Below are 13,480 nucleotides of genomic sequence, written 5' to 3' on the forward strand. Positions count from 1 at the left end.
AAGACAGGGCCATGACTCGCGCAGGGTGCTGCTCACAGGTGCGGCGGGAAGATGTCGCCCCCGGAAGAAGCGGAGCGAGGCCGCGGGACCGACGCCGGCTTGGCCGCGGCGGACGCGCCGGCGATTTCTTGACTCGGCGCCGCGCAACTTATCAGCCTCGCGGTGGCCTCGGCCTGACTCGACGCGCGCCTCGAATCACCAGAAGAAGCGCCAACGCACCTGCTTCCTCTTCCCCATCAACCCCCGCCACATACAACACCATGGCCCCCTCTGCTGCTCCCGCTGCGGCCCAGTCCGCCGCCGCGTCTGCCAACGGCACGGCCAACGCCGCCGGCTTCGCTGGCTTCGCCAAGGCGCAGCCCGGCTCGTCGGCGCGCGCGGCCGGTGCGAACCTCGACGTGGCGGCGATGCTCTCCGAGGCCGCTCGCACGCGCCCGCCGTCGGCGATCCGCTCCCTCTTCCCCGCAGAGCTGCTGCCCGGCATGCTCTCGTTCCTTGCCGGCAAGCCGAACCCGCAGACGTTCCCGCTCAGCGCCATCACCCTCACCGTCGCGCCCGCGCCCGGCGCCAGCGCGCCCGTCGACGTGCCCATCAGCGGCGCCGCACTGGCCGCCGGCATGCAGTACGGCCCCACCAACGGCATCCGCGAGCTCAACGAGTGGCTCGTCAAGTGGCAGGAGCGCATCCATCGCCGCGCCTGCCCGGCTGTCGGCACCACAGCGCGCCCCGGCGCCGGCAATTGGCGCGTGACCATCGGACAGGGCAGCCAGGACCTGCTCACCAAGGTGCGCCGCCGCGCCATGGCTATCGGGCTGCACACGCTGACCAGCTTTCTCGCTAGACCTTCACCGCCCTGCTGAATCCCGGTGACAGTGCTCTGATTGAGAGTCCCGCATACACGTGAGCCTGGCGGCAGCCCAAGAATCACTGCCCACATGCGCTGACGCCTTCGTCGCAGCGGAATTCTGCCACAGCTGAGCACGCTTAAGGCGAACCTGGCGCCTGTCGCCTCTGATGCAGAGGGCATGTGCCCCAAGTCGCTGCGCTCCATCCTCGCGAGCTGGCACACGTCGCCGGCAACGCGCTCGCATCCGTTCCCCAAGTTCGTCTACACGACGCCCACCGGCGCGAATCCGGCGGGCACCACGGCCAGCGAGCAGCGGAAGCGCGAGGTGCTGGCGGTGGTCCGCGAGTACGGCGTACTGCTGCTCGAGGACGACCCATACATCTTCCTTGGCTTCGAGGGCCTGGGCGAAGACCCGGTGACGAGAGACCGTGGGCGCAGCTACTTCAGCCTCGAGACGGACGGGCGTGAGCAGGCCGGCGATGGCTTTGTGGCACGTTTCGACAGCTTCTCCAAGGTGCGCCTCAGACGCGAGCGTGTCGTCCATACGCCTGCTCACGCGCCTTGTGCAGATCATCGGCGGCGGCCTGCGCATCGGCGTGCTCACCGGGCCGACGGCCCTCGTTGATGCTGTGGACCTCGACACGTCCTCGGCCAACCTGCAGCCGAGCGGTGTTGCGCAGGCTATCCTCCTCGCCCTGCTCCAGCACTGGGGCCAGGACGGTCTGCTGCAGCACGTCGATCGCGTCGCGTCCTTCTACCGCGACCGGCGCGACGCATTCGAGCAGCACGCGCACGCGATCCTTGGCAGTCAGGGCGGCCAGAAGGCGGTGGCCGAGTGGGTCAAGCCCGTTGCAGGCATGTTCCTGTGGCTGCGGCTCAAGCTGCCGCCGGCAGAGGGCGCGCCGGACGGCGACTCATTCGCGCTCATCTCGGAGAAGGCCAAGGCAGCCGGCGTGCTCGCCGTGCCCGGCGTGGCATTCATGCCCGACGGCTCAAAGACGCCGTACGTGCGGACAAGCTTCAGCATCATCGACGAGAAGGATGTCGCGGAGGCCATGCGGCGGCTGCGCTCCGTCGTCGAGAACGCGTGGGCCGAGCAGGGCCTCGAGCTTCCATAGACAGCGCGCGCGGCGGACTGCAATAGACGTGCATGTGACATTACCAGCGCTGTGCCGAAGCGTGATGCAGAGCGGTGCTACGCCTGCTGCAGCAAGAGCCACCACAGGAGCACCGGCCAGAGTACAGAGAGAGCATCGTGCGCAAAGGTCGGCAGGGTGGTGTCGGCCGCGGCGCTTCTCCCGCCGAAGCGGATGCGCCGTACCTTGTCGGCGGTGCTCTCTTCAGCCTCTGCAGATTCGAGATCCACCAGCTCCCAGCCGTCCTGCGTGTGGGCGGCGTCGCTGCGGAGCGACCGCGGCAGCGGCGGGGCGCGCCGCCTGCGGGCAAAGTTGCGCAGGCCGGAAAAGCGAAGAAGGGCGACCGCCGCGAGTGTTGCGAGAAGAAGGAACGGGTAGTCGTGCGTCCAGGTGCGGACCTGGTCTGGCAGCAGACAGGGCGTGTAGAAGGCACTGGCCCGCTCGCTCGTCGTTGCCGGCAGCAGGTCTAGCCGTGCGTAGCCCGGGCGACGCACGCCCTCCGTCATGGAAAAGGCCTTGAGCGTCAGCTCAGGCACCTGGGCCGGCGCGAGCCAGGGCAGGTTGGCGAGCCGGACGCTGGAGTTGCGTCCGCTGACCGAGTGCAAGACTTCGCAGTGGTCGTGGTCGTCTCCGCTAGTGGAAGGATTAGCACGGGCGAGGCGGCGCACCACGAGCGACTTACGAGAACACGGCATCCGGCTGGACCTTCTCCAGCACCCAGCGCGACGTTGCCTCTGACAGCTCGTTCTGGTACGTGTTTGCTCGATCTCCGCCTGCCGTCATCAGTCTCGGCGACTCGCGCACCACAGAGTGCGTCGCGCCTCGTAGATCACACGACGTATCGGCCGGGCGATGCAGCGGCACGTGGAGGAGGAGCAGGCGCTGCGCTGTGACGGGAGAACGGTCGTCATCAGATCGGCAGGCTTGCGAATCCCGTGATGCTGCCGTTACGTTCGCCCGCCTGCTCTGCTCTGGCACTCACTATCTGCTGCGGGCGCAAAGCTCTGCACCAGCGTCCACACATCGCGCTCGCGAGGTGTCATCTGCGCTGGGTCGGTCCGCCCGCTGCGCTCCAGCGACACCAGCGCCAGCGCGTCCAGGAGCACGATCTCGTGACTTGGCGAAGCCTGGCCGCCGAGACGTATCGGCAGGACGGCATTCGTGCTTCTGTCACCGCTGCCGACGGAGGTATCGATCTCTGGGCGAGGTCGATGCCCGCCGCGTCTCGACCCCTCAGCCGGCGCCCAGACACCGCCGCGCTGGTTCTTCGCCAGACCGAACGAATCGAGCCAGCGCGCGTCGGCGCGAGGATCGACAGGTATCAGGCTCGAAGCGCCGATGCCTAGGTCGTGGTTGCCGGGTAGGTATGCCGCGGGCGGCGACGGGCTGAAGAGCGAGCGGAAGCGATGCACTAGAGCTGTCCACCTGAGCGACCGCATGAAAGCGCAGTGTAAGCAATCCCGCCGGATAGCAACGCAGTCAACGCTCCCAGCGCGAGGCCGCGAACCTGCGCGAGCACACGCACTCGCTGTCACTCATTGTCCGACGTCCGCCGTCTGTGAGATCGCCCGCCCAGATGACGGCATCCTTGCGCCAGCTGGCGCCCATCCACGCGCGCCGCGCGTAGGTGTCGCTGGCCCACCGCGCGATGCGCCGCAAGGGTGCGCTCAGATGCGGGTACGTGTGCGAGTCGATGAGCTGTGGATCGGCGGCAATGAGGATGCGGAGAGGCCGCACGGCCGCTGCATGTTGCCCGGGCTGCGCCGGCAAGCGGCGGCTCGAGCCGGCGGCGCAGGCGTAGAAGCGCAAATGCTCGTAGTCGAGGAGCACAAAGACAAGCAGCAGGCGCAGAGCTTGCAGCACAGGCGGCGGCGCGGCGATCGCGACGACAAGAGCGCGAGGGAGTGCGGCAAGGCGCACGGCAAGTGGCAGAGGCATGGCTCCGGCTTCGCCAGGCACGGCTGCCGCGGCTGCGAAGCCGTCGCAGTCGGCACGGGCAAGGCCGGCGGGCAGGTCCGCCTCGCGGTGGTGCAGAGCTACCTCAGAATGTCGCAGCCGCCTTGCTTGCCGTCCGCCGACCGCGATTGGGAGGGACGTCCCTCGTGGGTCAGGCGCGCTGCGGGCCGACTGGCGGGACTCGCGGCGTCGCCCGTGCTTCCGGCCTGGTGCGGAGAGAAGAGCGAAGCTGAGTGCGGCTGCATGCGCAAACACTCGCGGCGCGCGGTGGGATCAGAGTGCGATGACGGATTGGGCTAGCCGCCTCACGGCATGCGGCGAGGGCTTGGGACACGGCGTCGTGGTAGTGGGTAGGGCAGGAGCGGCGCTGGTAAAGCCGTGGTAAGGGTGCGCGCACGCTCCCGCTGCCGCGACAGAAGAGTCGCGCGCGCACGAGCCAGCTCGACGCGCGGCCCACGCTCACGCTCAGCCAGGCCGGCCACTGCACTCTGCTCCACCATCACACACCTCCGCCCTCCTACACCACTCAGCCTCAGCCTCTCCCGCTGCTGCACGAGCATTGCACCAGCTTTCAGACACATCCGCCTCGCTTCCCCTGCACCAGCCGCGCGATGGACGCCTGTCTCGCCCGCTTCGCGCCGGGCCACGCCATGCCGGCGCTCGCGGACGAGGACTTCAACGCAGCCGCCGCTGGCCTCGCGCCCAGTGCCTCGGCGCTGCCCGGCACGTTTGCATTGCCCGCCACGGATGTGAGTGCCTGAGACTGCGCTGTGGCTCTTCGCGCGTCCGCCTGTTGATGCGGCAGCGCTCACCACTGCGCCCGCGCACGCAGCCCGGACGCTTCCTGTCGCAGTACACCGACGTCGACTCGTCAAATCCCGGCGCGCGCATCAAGCTCAACCACGGCACCACGACGCTTGCGTTCCGCTTCAAGGGCGGCATCATCGTTGCGGTCGACTCGCGCGCCACTGCCGGCAGGTGAGGGTGTCTGCGACGCCTCGCCGTGCCCAGGAGCGCCCTGACACTCTGCTCGCCCAGCTACATTGCGTCCGGCACGGTCAAGAAGGTCATCGAGATCAACCCGTACCTGCTCGGCACCATGGCCGGCGGCGCGGCCGACTGTCAGTACTGGGAGACGTACCTCGGCACGCAGTGCCGCCTGCACGAGCTGCGCAACAAGGAGCGCATCTCGGTTGCCGCGGCGAGCAAGTACCTGAGCAACCTGGTGTATGGGTACAAGGGCATGGGCCTGAGCATGGGCACGATGATCTGCGGCTGGGACAAGACGGTGAGTGTGCAGCTTGGCGAAACGGGTCTCGCAGAGCAGCGTCCGCCCTGCAGAGCAGCGTCCGCCCTGCAGAGCAGCGTCCGCCCTGGAGCGAGACGCGTAAGCGAGGCCGTCGCTCTACGGTGCACTACGCTTCTGCTGGTCGAGACAACCCAGAGAGCCACGAGCAGCCGGCGACTGACACACGACCGCTCCCTCGCAGGGCCCCGCGCTCTTCTACGTCGACTCCGACGGCACACGGCTGAAGGGCGACGTCTTCTCCGTCGGCTCGGGCTCCACCTTCGCCTACGGCGTGCTCGACCAGGGTTACCACTGGGACCTCGAGGACGCCGAGGCACAGGAGCTTGGGCGTCGTAGCATCTACGCCGCCACACATCGCGGTGCGCACAGCCTGAGGTCCGTCACTTCATACATTCGCTCATCGCACTGCCTCCACAGACGCATACTCGGGCAACAGCATCAACCTCTACCACGTGCGCGAGAACGGCTGGGAGTTCATCGCGAACTACGACGCGGCAGCACGTACGTCGCACCCCTGGCCGAGCCTGTACACTGTGCTGACCATGCCCTCCCCGCACCAGTCCACTACGACGGCCCCGGCGACGTGCCTGGCGCCCCGGGCGGCGGCTACGGCTGGGCTGTGCGGACGGAGGGTCTCTCGAGCAAGCTCGAGGCCACCGCCGGCCAGCAAGAGGCGGGCCAGGCCGGCGCGCTGGCAGACGCCCAGCCGCTCAGCGCACAGGTGCAGCCGGGGCAAGCATGATGAATGACACTGCATCTGTTCGTCTCGCTCTGTCTCCCACCAGTGTGCACGCTGGTGGGGTGGGTGCGAGGGATCTCGGCCGCTTGATGACGGGCTGGCGACAACCCTATGCTTCAGCAGCGCTTAGGCGGCTGTCCGGGCGCAGTCGTCCTCCACATCGCTACAGCCAGCTCTATAGGGCTGTCACGCCGCCTGACAAGCTGTAGACCGTCTCCTCAGTGAGATAGCGCTCAAGCGCGCGATGGCGCCAATCTGAGCAGTCCATGGCGCCTGTTCATGCAGCCGAGAAACGCGCCGCGAAAACTCATGGCTGCCAACGCCTTTGACGGCGCGCTTGCACAAAAGAACGCGGCACTGCGGCGCGTTGGCGCCATTTGCGCGCGGTGAATTTGTGTCCGGCGGCCAAAACTACGCTGCGGCAGCCTCGCGCAAGCTCAGCTGCGCTGGCTGTCGCTGCAACGAGCATCTCACCATCACATAGCTCCCAGTAGTCTCCGGCTGTTGACCTACGGATGCGGCGGCACGCCGGCGCTGCGGGCAGCAAAGACACGCACATTGGATCGCGCACGCTCTGCCTCATGAGTGCTAGGCGTGCTGCTCATGACAAGACGGCTAACAGATGGTGCTCCAGCAGCAAGCGCAGGTCGAGCAAGAGAGAGGTGTAACAAGGCTGAGGCACGGTGTGGCAGCCGCCCTGGGCAACGCGCAGCAAGTGACTGACCTTTGCCCCTCGCTGCAAACTCATAAGGCCTTGTGTCGCATCTCAAGCGCTTCAGCAGGACTGCTGACTGCTTCACTCTGCTGACTGCTTCACACTCGCCACCAATGCGTCGGTCCGCCTGTGTACCAAGCAACAAGCTGATATGCACATTCTGCGCAATGAGCTGTCGCTCAGCAGGGTTGACAAGACTGCAAGTGACCGCGCTAGCGCACATGGAGCGCTACAGCAGACATCACTTCAGCAAGACGCTGCACGGAGCTCACTGGCTGCGTACAGAGCCGCACGGAGCGCCTGGGGAGTAGCGGAGCCGTTTTGGCGTGTTCTGCTGCTCAGGAGGCTCAAAGCCGACCGCGAGAGGGTCTGGACGCGTTGCCGCGCCGCGCGTCGGCGACTTGCTGCGCATTGTTCCGCAACAGTGAGTGGTGTGGCAACAGGTGCAAGGCCGTGCTGACCTGCTCGGCGCAGCGCATGCATGACTGCTGCGGCTCACCCCTGGTTCTTCGTCGTCGACTCGAGCCGCGCCCGCGCCGAGGAGACGGTGTGCGCCGTCTGGGTCCCACAGAAGGGATGGTGAAACGGCGTAACATTGCGGGAACGATGAGAGTGACGTGACGGCTGCTGCGCAGCGGGACGAGGCAGGCTACATGCAGGAGGTATGATGGCTCGGAACGTGAATGAGTGTGGTGGCGGCGATGGCCCGCAGGCGGTGCTCAGGCACGCTGCGTCAGAGCACGACTTCCCGGCACTGCAGCGTATCCGCCAGTGACGAGCTTGCCGGCCTTCTCGAGCGCAGAGACCAGCACGCCAGGCTGAGGAAGGGTGGGTGAGCGACGTCGGAGGGCTGCAATGGCAAGCCTACCTTCAGGTTGTCCTGCGGCACGAGTCCGCGGTTGATGAGGAAAGACGTCGCATAGACGGGCGCCTTGGCCGAGAAGCTCAGTGCCGCCCACACGGCCTCGGGCACGTAACGCGGGCGCTGCGGCGCGAGGCCCGTGTCGATGTCGTCGTCGACCTCGTCCGCCGGGGCGCCACCGGGTACCGCATCGGCGGCCACGTCCCAGATCTGCTTGGGCGTGATCGGCGAGGACATCTGCGTCTTGTACCAGCGCAGCTGGCGCTCTGTCGGCAGCAGGCTCGCCTCCGTGGCGTTGCGGAACAGCTGCTCCAGCGCGTCGGGGTCGTGCGCACGCAGTTCGGCGAACTGGCGCGAGGTGCTGTTGTACTGGCCGCCGACAATGACTGAGTGGTGAAGCGTCTCGTGGTTGTTGCGGCGGTCGTTGACCATGCTCTAAAGCTCTCGGTGTCAGGTCAAGAACGAGACCGAGGCGTGGGGCACGACCCACCGACCAGGCCGTCGAGCCAGACTCGAGGCTGCGGATCTTGGGCACCTTCATCACCTGACGCGTCTCCTGAAGCCTGCGCGGCGTCAGCCGGTGTGGTGCAGATGCAGCGTCTGAAGGACTCACTCGAGTGCGATGCGGCTGGGGTGCTGCGGCTGCTTGCCCCACCGGTGGCGACGGTCCTGCATCTCGCGGATGATCTTGAGGTCGACGTCGATCAGCGGGATCTCGCGGTCGGTGAGGTTCGCAACCATCCAGGCGAGCGTAACGTCGGACAGGCCGTGGAAGCTGCGAGAGATGTGAGTGCACGCACTGCGCCAGAGGAGCCGCGCGGACACACCTCTTGCTGCCGCCGCAGTCCGAGTGCGAGCCCTGGAACCAGCACTGGCGCAGCACCTGATCCTGACGCAGCTGCAAGTCGTCGAGGATTTAGCGGTGGAAGCGCCGCGGCGCAAGACGGGCCTCACGATGCGGTCTGCCTCGCTCTCCTTGTTCGGGTCAGGCGTGTACCAGCGCGTCACGCTGAGAGGCAAGGCGTGTCAGCGGTAGGGCGGAGAGCCCGCTGCGCGGCGCACATGAAGTCCTTGCGGTCCTCGAAGAGCGCCATGGCGTTGAAGGCGAACTTGACGCTGGGCGCGAGCATCGGGTCGAAGTCGCCGTAGTAGCGCGTGAGCTCGGGGCTCATGAAGTGGCCGGGGATCTGCGAGGCTGTCAGAGAGTGTAGAGGCACGGCTGCACCAGCGCGACTCACGCCCTTGGCTCCGACGGTGTCCCACACGCCGCACACCTTGACGTTGGGTAGCTGGATGCGGCCCTCCTTCGTGCGGGCGTCCTTGCGGCGGATCCAGGCTTCGATGTTGGCGGGCAGCGGCGTCTTGTTGATGTCTGCGACGGCGCGCATGCACGTCACCTCCGTCTCTTCGGCTGCGGGAGAGAAAGTGTCAGGGAAGGACAACGTGCTGCAGCGGCTTGCTGACCGTTCAGGCCGGGCCAGAGGCTGTGTACACAGCGTCAGCACTCATCAGCCAAGAAGACACGTGGTTGCTCACCCCGTGGCGCGGTGCATCATCTCGGCGCTGTGGATGATGGTCTCGGGCTTGCTCGGGTCGCGCAGCTGGTACGCCTTCCAGCAGGGCATCATCGCCAGCGCTGCGTCGCTCTTCTTCATGAGCCCGGCGTAGTTGATGTAGCCGACGAGGTTGCGCTGCGGGGGCGGTGTGAGGTGTGTGCATTGCGGAACCCCGGGCGGCTCACCCACCGCCGTGTATGCGCCGCGAGAGAAGCCGAATGCGTTGATCGAGTCGCCCGGCTGGTAGTTGTCCACGAGGAAGCGGTACGCTGTGCGAAATTGAGCGGGGCACCCCTGCGTGCAGCTCGGCAACTCACCATCGGCGATCTTGTCCTCGATGCCGGCGCCCGTTGCGCCTTCGAAGAGGTACGAGGCCAGGCTGCGGACCGTGCCGAGGCCGGACTGGTAGAAGACGATCTGGCGCGGGTAGAGGCCGTGCTTGTTCGGCACGCTGGCCGCGGGCTTGATGGCCTGCGCCAGGATCTGGAGAGCATGATGTGAGCTGCAGGGCCAGGGCGAAGGAGAAGTGCGCAGCGCACCGCGACGTTGGTAAAGTAGTCGGCGTCGTCGTCCTCGACAGTGAGGCTGCCGTCGCGCAGCACCGTCGAGACCTTGCGGCGCGACTGCCTGGCGCAGAGAGCAGCGTTAGCGTGTGCAAGCATCGGTAAAGCGACATCTGCTCACCACGTGCCGTCGCAGAGGACAATGAGGCGCTGCTCGGGGCGGTGCTGCTCGGGCAAGTTGCCGGCCTGGGGGTGCTTGGCCTGCGGCGTCACTGGCGCAGTGATGAGCAGCTGGGCGCTGGGCGAGGGCGGCACGGCACGCGAGCTCGAAGGCGAGGCGGCCGACGGCGAAGCGGCAGCGGTTGAGGCGAGAGCGGTTGAGGCGGGAGCGGTCGAGGTGCTCGCAGGGTTCTCGATCGTGGCCGTCTGCGCTGCGGCACGGATGGCGGAGGTGGACGCGGTCTTGCCCGAGGGCGTCGTCGGGGCGGGCGTCATGGTGGATGGCGGCAGGTCGTGGTGGGAGGCGAGAGGCAGCGCTGCGCACCGTGCCCTATATAGGCGCATCCCCTTGCGCCTTTCGGCGCCTCGGACGGGCCGAGACGGGCCTCCTCAGGCGGCCGTCCGCTGCGGCGTTAAGGGCGAGCTTGCGCACCTCCACGCGGCGGTGCGGCACGGCATGCGGACGTGCGCAGCGGCATCGTGCGGCGCGACAGCGTGGGAAAGAGGGCAAGCGCGTGCGGGGCGGAATCGTGATTTCCAGCCGCTGCGCAGCCCCGAACTCCCTGACCTCCACGTTCTCGGCCCTCCACCGCCCCATTGCGGGCGCCTGTCCGAGTCAATTCAGGCTCGATATTCCGCTCCAGACAGGCTGGACAGAGAGAGCCGCTTTTCTTGACTCAGATCCCGCAGGGGGTAAGCGTCGTTAGCAAGAGAGGCAAAGAGCTGAGGGCTAAAGGGTTCACTTGCCCTCGTCTCGCACTTCGCGCCTGTGAGGGAGGCCAATCCCAGCGCACACTTCGGCCCGAGCGACTAATGCTGAAACACACACCGTGCAGTTATCATGTGTGGCTGGAGAAACGAATCGAGGCGCATATGCTGCGGGTCGCAGCACCCCGGTGGATGTCCAACGACGCATCACGCGCGGCCGTGCGAGCCTGCCTGTGCGTCGAATGTCGAGCTCTGATGCGCATTCTGGCCCACACTGCCCCGACGGCGCAGGAGGCCGCCATCGCAGCGGACTGAGGTATGGCGTCTCGCGCGCAGTCGAACGACATCAGCAAACGATGGGAATGGCCGGCCCAGCCCGCCGCTCTGCAGCTGAGAGCATCGGAGTGCCACCACGAACAGCCGCCTTTGCACCGCCTTCAGACCTGTCATCAGCTGCACAGCGCCAGGCTGCGGCGATGGAGGTGCACCTGAGAGCGGCTCGCAGTCGTCGTGATAACGCATGACCTGCCGCCACGCCGAGAGTTGCTCTGCACGATCTCGGCGGCTTTGCAAGTGCTGCCCTCGACGCAACGACTCAGCGCTCAATGGCGCACGCGGAGTACAATCCGGAGCGAGATAAGCGACGACCAGCGCAGCGAGCAACACTCGCGTTCAGCAGCGAGCGAATTCCGTGTTCGGCAGCGAGCGACTTCCGTGTTCAGCTCCGTACATCTGTCAAACGGTGCATGCGTAGTTGCGCCGGCTGCTGTGTCAAGACGCTCGTGACGGCCGAGGGCTTCTTGAGCTCAAGACCACGAGCCTGCATCTGCCTGGCCGCCTCAGCTACGCGGCGGCGGAAACCTTGCGTGTTCGGGCGAGCAACGCTTCCGAACCGCACCGCTCGCACCGCCTCGCTGGGACTTCGCACGCCGGCTTGTACAGTGCCGGCGCCCGTCTACTCGCCCCACTTGCCTTATAAGCGCTGCCGTGCCTCACCTGCCCTCGCGACCACAATACCAGTCCAGCACGCCGAGGTTTGGCGCGCTCACGCTGGTTCGGTGACTCGAGTAGCATTCTGCCTTCCCTTCCACCATGCTGCCGGCACCATGTCTGCCGGCAGCTACGCCCTGTGCATCGAGAGATGCGTGAAGACCGGGGCGCTCATTTCTTTGTTTCCCGGAAGAGCACGTGCTGCTTCACTACGGTGCATGAGAGGGTCAGCGTGCGCCGTCCCGCGGCCGAGTCGGCCAGAGGCAAGCGATCCTTCTACGCAGCAGTGTGAAGAGCAGACTCGCAAGAATGCACAGCATGATGACTTGCTGCTTCCGTCTGCGCAGAAGGCCTCTCGACACAGCTCCCCGGCTTTCGCTCCCCACCCAGCAGACCGCAGCGCCCGACTCACCCTTGGGGTCGTACTTGCGCATCACGATGCGGTCGGCAGTGCGCAGCCGCGTGGTCGTGTAGAAGTAGCCCGTGCCGGCAGTCGACATGAGGCGGGCGATGATGACGCGCGCCTTGGACTTGGCGGCCATGGCGGGCAAGCGAGGAGGTGGTGGTGAGAACGAAGAAGACGCGCCGTCGGCGCCGCGGCGACAAATTACTAATGCGGCTTTACAACGAGGTCACTACAACAGCAGCCCAGCACTTGTATTGCGCCTGCGTCAGGTCACGGCTGCCTCCACGTCGGGCAGCTCACCTCTTCCTTCCTCCACCCACCACGACCAAGCAACCCTGCATCTGCGACACCAGCCTTGCATCGCAGCGCAGCGCATCTCGACCACCCGCAAACACAGCCTGACCCGCATCGCCGCCGCATGCTTCGCAGCCGACCGCTCATGTCCGCCGCACAATTGTCCTCGACCTGGGGCCCGTACCCCCCGCCCAGCGCCGCGCGGCTCGAGGATGTGACGCAGCGCCTCGCTGCCGTGACGCGCCGCATCAGCGAGCAGCCGTCGCCGCACCCGCGCCTCGTGGCGGTGAGCAAGCTGCAGGAGCCGAGCGCTGTGCTGGCGGCGCACCGCGGCCCGGCGGGCCACTCGCACTTTGGCGAGAACTATGCGCAGGAGCTGCGCGACAAGTCGCGCGTGCTGCCGCGCTCGATTCAGTGGCACTACGTGGGGCAGATGCAGACGAGCAAGGCGAAGATGCTGGCAGGTGAGTTGGTGTGTTGCAGCGGCGGCGGCGGCGGCGGCGGCGATGCAGCCTGATGCCGGCCCTCAGCCATACCCAACCTCTACCTCGTCGAGACGCTCGACTCGGAGAAGGCAGCCGACGCACTCGACAAGGCGCTCGCGAACCGCGACGCCTCTGCGCCGCTGCGTGTCTATCTGCAGGTCAACACCTCGGGCGAGGAGTCCAAGGCCGGCCTCCCGCCACTCCACGAGGCCAACGACGGGCCGCTGCTCGAGCTGGCGCAGCACGTCATCCAGTCATGTCCGCACCTACTGCTCCAGGGCCTCATGACGATTGGCTCGCGTGCCGCCTCGTCTGGCGCCTCCAACCCGGACTTTGACTGCCTCGTGGCCTCGCGCCGGGCACTGGTCGCGGCACTGCGCAGCGCTGCGCCCAAGCCGGCGCGCGACGGCTACGAGGCGCTGCTGCAGCAGGGCAACGACGACGGCGGGCTGGAGCTGAGCATGGGCATGAGTGCGGACCTCGAGGCTGCCATCCGCGCCGGCTCGAGCAACGTGCGCGTCGGCACCGACTGCTTCGGCGAGCGCGCCGGCACGCGCGACGAGGCGATGGAGGCGATGAAGCACGAGCTGGAGTGGGACGTCGATGCGAAGCGCAAGGAGCTCGGCCTGTCGGAGGACGAGTGAAGTAATAGATTGGGCAAAGAAAGGAGTGTGAGGCGCTGAGGAGCGCAGTGGCTGAAGAGCGCGGCGATACCGCCGGGGGGCCGGAGGGGTAACTGAGGAGCGCGGTGACCA

At 66.9% G+C, this 13,480-nt stretch overlaps 7 protein-coding genes across 7 annotated transcripts; 3 read left to right on the top strand and 4 right to left on the bottom strand.

Moving 5' to 3' along the window:
- The first annotated feature begins 52 nt into the window (after positions 1 to 52).
- Positions 53 to 2,101, top strand: FA09DRAFT_310474 (PLP-dependent transferase). The gene is made up of 4 exons (XM_025740630.1): positions 53 to 785; positions 842 to 900; positions 959 to 1,361; positions 1,417 to 2,101. Exons 1-4 carry the CDS (start codon positions 261 to 263, stop codon positions 1,963 to 1,965), a joined length of 1,536 nt encoding a protein of 511 aa, XP_025597053.1. The 5' UTR covers positions 53 to 260; the 3' UTR covers positions 1,966 to 2,101.
- Positions 1,983 to 4,280, bottom strand: FA09DRAFT_331228 (hypothetical protein). The gene is made up of 4 exons (XM_025742928.1): positions 3,509 to 4,280; positions 2,966 to 3,408; positions 2,666 to 2,870; positions 1,983 to 2,616 (listed from the first exon to the last, which is right to left on the bottom strand). The coding sequence occupies exons 1-4, from the start codon at positions 3,919 to 3,921 to the stop codon at positions 2,043 to 2,045; spliced, it is 1,635 nt and encodes a 544-aa protein (XP_025597054.1). The 5' UTR covers positions 3,922 to 4,280; the 3' UTR covers positions 1,983 to 2,042.
- Positions 4,281 to 4,582: 302 nt separating this feature from the next.
- FA09DRAFT_320893 (putative PRE2-20S core proteasome subunit) lies at positions 4,583 to 6,196 on the top strand. Its single transcript, XM_025740997.1, has 5 exons — positions 4,583 to 4,917; positions 4,978 to 5,227; positions 5,430 to 5,607; positions 5,666 to 5,749; positions 5,809 to 6,196. Exons 1-5 carry the CDS (start codon positions 4,736 to 4,738, stop codon positions 5,988 to 5,990), a joined length of 876 nt encoding a protein of 291 aa, XP_025597055.1. The 5' UTR covers positions 4,583 to 4,735; the 3' UTR covers positions 5,991 to 6,196.
- Positions 6,197 to 7,280: 1,084 nt separating this feature from the next.
- FA09DRAFT_361900 (hypothetical protein) lies at positions 7,281 to 10,282 on the bottom strand. The gene is made up of 14 exons (XM_025745415.1): positions 9,805 to 10,282; positions 9,660 to 9,747; positions 9,438 to 9,603; positions 9,310 to 9,389; positions 9,101 to 9,255; positions 9,029 to 9,048; positions 8,803 to 8,975; positions 8,627 to 8,751; positions 8,519 to 8,573; positions 8,392 to 8,462; positions 8,178 to 8,339; positions 8,055 to 8,127; positions 7,571 to 7,999; positions 7,281 to 7,520 (listed from the first exon to the last, which is right to left on the bottom strand). The coding sequence occupies exons 1-14, from the start codon at positions 10,185 to 10,187 to the stop codon at positions 7,422 to 7,424; spliced, it is 2,079 nt and encodes a 692-aa protein (XP_025597056.1). The 5' UTR covers positions 10,188 to 10,282; the 3' UTR covers positions 7,281 to 7,421.
- A 335-nt stretch (positions 10,283 to 10,617) lies between these two features.
- FA09DRAFT_85749 (hypothetical protein) lies at positions 10,618 to 11,026 on the bottom strand. Its single transcript, XM_025745870.1, has one exon. The coding sequence runs from the start codon at positions 10,895 to 10,897 to the stop codon at positions 10,682 to 10,684; it is 216 nt and encodes a 71-aa protein (XP_025597057.1). The 5' UTR covers positions 10,898 to 11,026; the 3' UTR covers positions 10,618 to 10,681.
- Positions 11,027 to 11,711: 685 nt separating this feature from the next.
- Positions 11,712 to 12,082, bottom strand: FA09DRAFT_299679 (putative 50s ribosomal protein L33; the record flags this gene model as incomplete). The annotated part of the gene is made up of 2 exons (XM_025740300.1): positions 11,712 to 11,749; positions 11,953 to 12,082. The coding sequence occupies 2 exons, from the start codon at positions 12,080 to 12,082 to the stop codon at positions 11,712 to 11,714; spliced, it is 168 nt and encodes a 55-aa protein (XP_025597058.1).
- Positions 12,083 to 12,262: 180 nt separating this feature from the next.
- Positions 12,263 to 13,270, top strand: FA09DRAFT_310485 (hypothetical protein; the record flags this gene model as incomplete). The annotated part of the gene is made up of 3 exons (XM_025740631.1): positions 12,263 to 12,704; positions 12,771 to 13,090; positions 13,142 to 13,270. Coding segments are annotated over exons 1-3 (789 nt in total), but the record flags the coding sequence as incomplete, so codon positions are not given.
- Between the last annotated feature and the right edge of the window lie 210 nt (positions 13,271 to 13,480).

The sequence above is a fragment of the Tilletiopsis washingtonensis genome (genome assembly GCF_003144115.1).
Source record: "Tilletiopsis washingtonensis strain MCA 4186 unplaced genomic scaffold FA09scaffold_16, whole genome shotgun sequence".
NCBI classification, from domain to species: domain Eukaryota; kingdom Fungi; phylum Basidiomycota; class Exobasidiomycetes; order Entylomatales; genus Tilletiopsis; species Tilletiopsis washingtonensis.

Excerpts from the sequence above, each read along its gene's own strand:
- FA09DRAFT_310474 (XM_025740630.1), top strand. The coding sequence starts at position 261 with ATGGCCCCCTCTGCTGCTCCCGCTGCGGCCCAGTCCGCCGCCGCGTCT. Across the intron at positions 901-958 it reads ATTGAGAGTCCCGCATACAC|CGGAATTCTGCCACAGCTGA; the intron begins GTGAGCCTGGCG and ends CCTTCGTCGCAG. Across the intron at positions 1,362-1,416 it reads GTTTCGACAGCTTCTCCAAG|ATCATCGGCGGCGGCCTGCG; the intron begins GTGCGCCTCAGA and ends CGCCTTGTGCAG.
- FA09DRAFT_331228 (XM_025742928.1), bottom strand. The coding sequence starts at position 3,921 with ATGCCTCTGCCACTTGCCGTGCGCCTTGCCGCACTCCCTCGCGCTCTT. Across the intron at positions 2,871-2,965 it reads CTTTGCGCCCGCAGCAGATA|CGCAGCGCCTGCTCCTCCTC; the intron begins GTGAGTGCCAGA and ends CTCCCGTCACAG. Across the intron at positions 2,617-2,665 it reads CAGCCGGATGCCGTGTTCTC|CGGAGACGACCACGACCACT; the intron begins GTAAGTCGCTCG and ends TCCTTCCACTAG.
- FA09DRAFT_320893 (XM_025740997.1), top strand. The coding sequence starts at position 4,736 with ATGCGGCAGCGCTCACCACTGCGCCCGCGCACGCAGCCCGGACGCTTC. Across the intron at positions 5,228-5,429 it reads TCTGCGGCTGGGACAAGACG|GGCCCCGCGCTCTTCTACGT; the intron begins GTGAGTGTGCAG and ends GCTCCCTCGCAG. Across the intron at positions 5,750-5,808 it reads GAACTACGACGCGGCAGCAC|TCCACTACGACGGCCCCGGC; the intron begins GTACGTCGCACC and ends TCCCCGCACCAG.
- FA09DRAFT_361900 (XM_025745415.1), bottom strand. The coding sequence starts at position 10,187 with ATGCGCCTATATAGGGCACGGTGCGCAGCGCTGCCTCTCGCCTCCCAC. Across the intron at positions 8,574-8,626 it reads GAGGACCGCAAGGACTTCAT|CGTGACGCGCTGGTACACGC; the intron begins GTGCGCCGCGCA and ends CTTGCCTCTCAG. Across the intron at positions 8,340-8,391 it reads GACTGCGGCGGCAGCAAGAG|CTTCCACGGCCTGTCCGACG; the intron begins GTGTGTCCGCGC and ends CATCTCTCGCAG.
- FA09DRAFT_85749 (XM_025745870.1), bottom strand. The coding sequence starts at position 10,897 with ATGTCGTTCGACTGCGCGCGAGACGCCATACCTCAGTCCGCTGCGATG.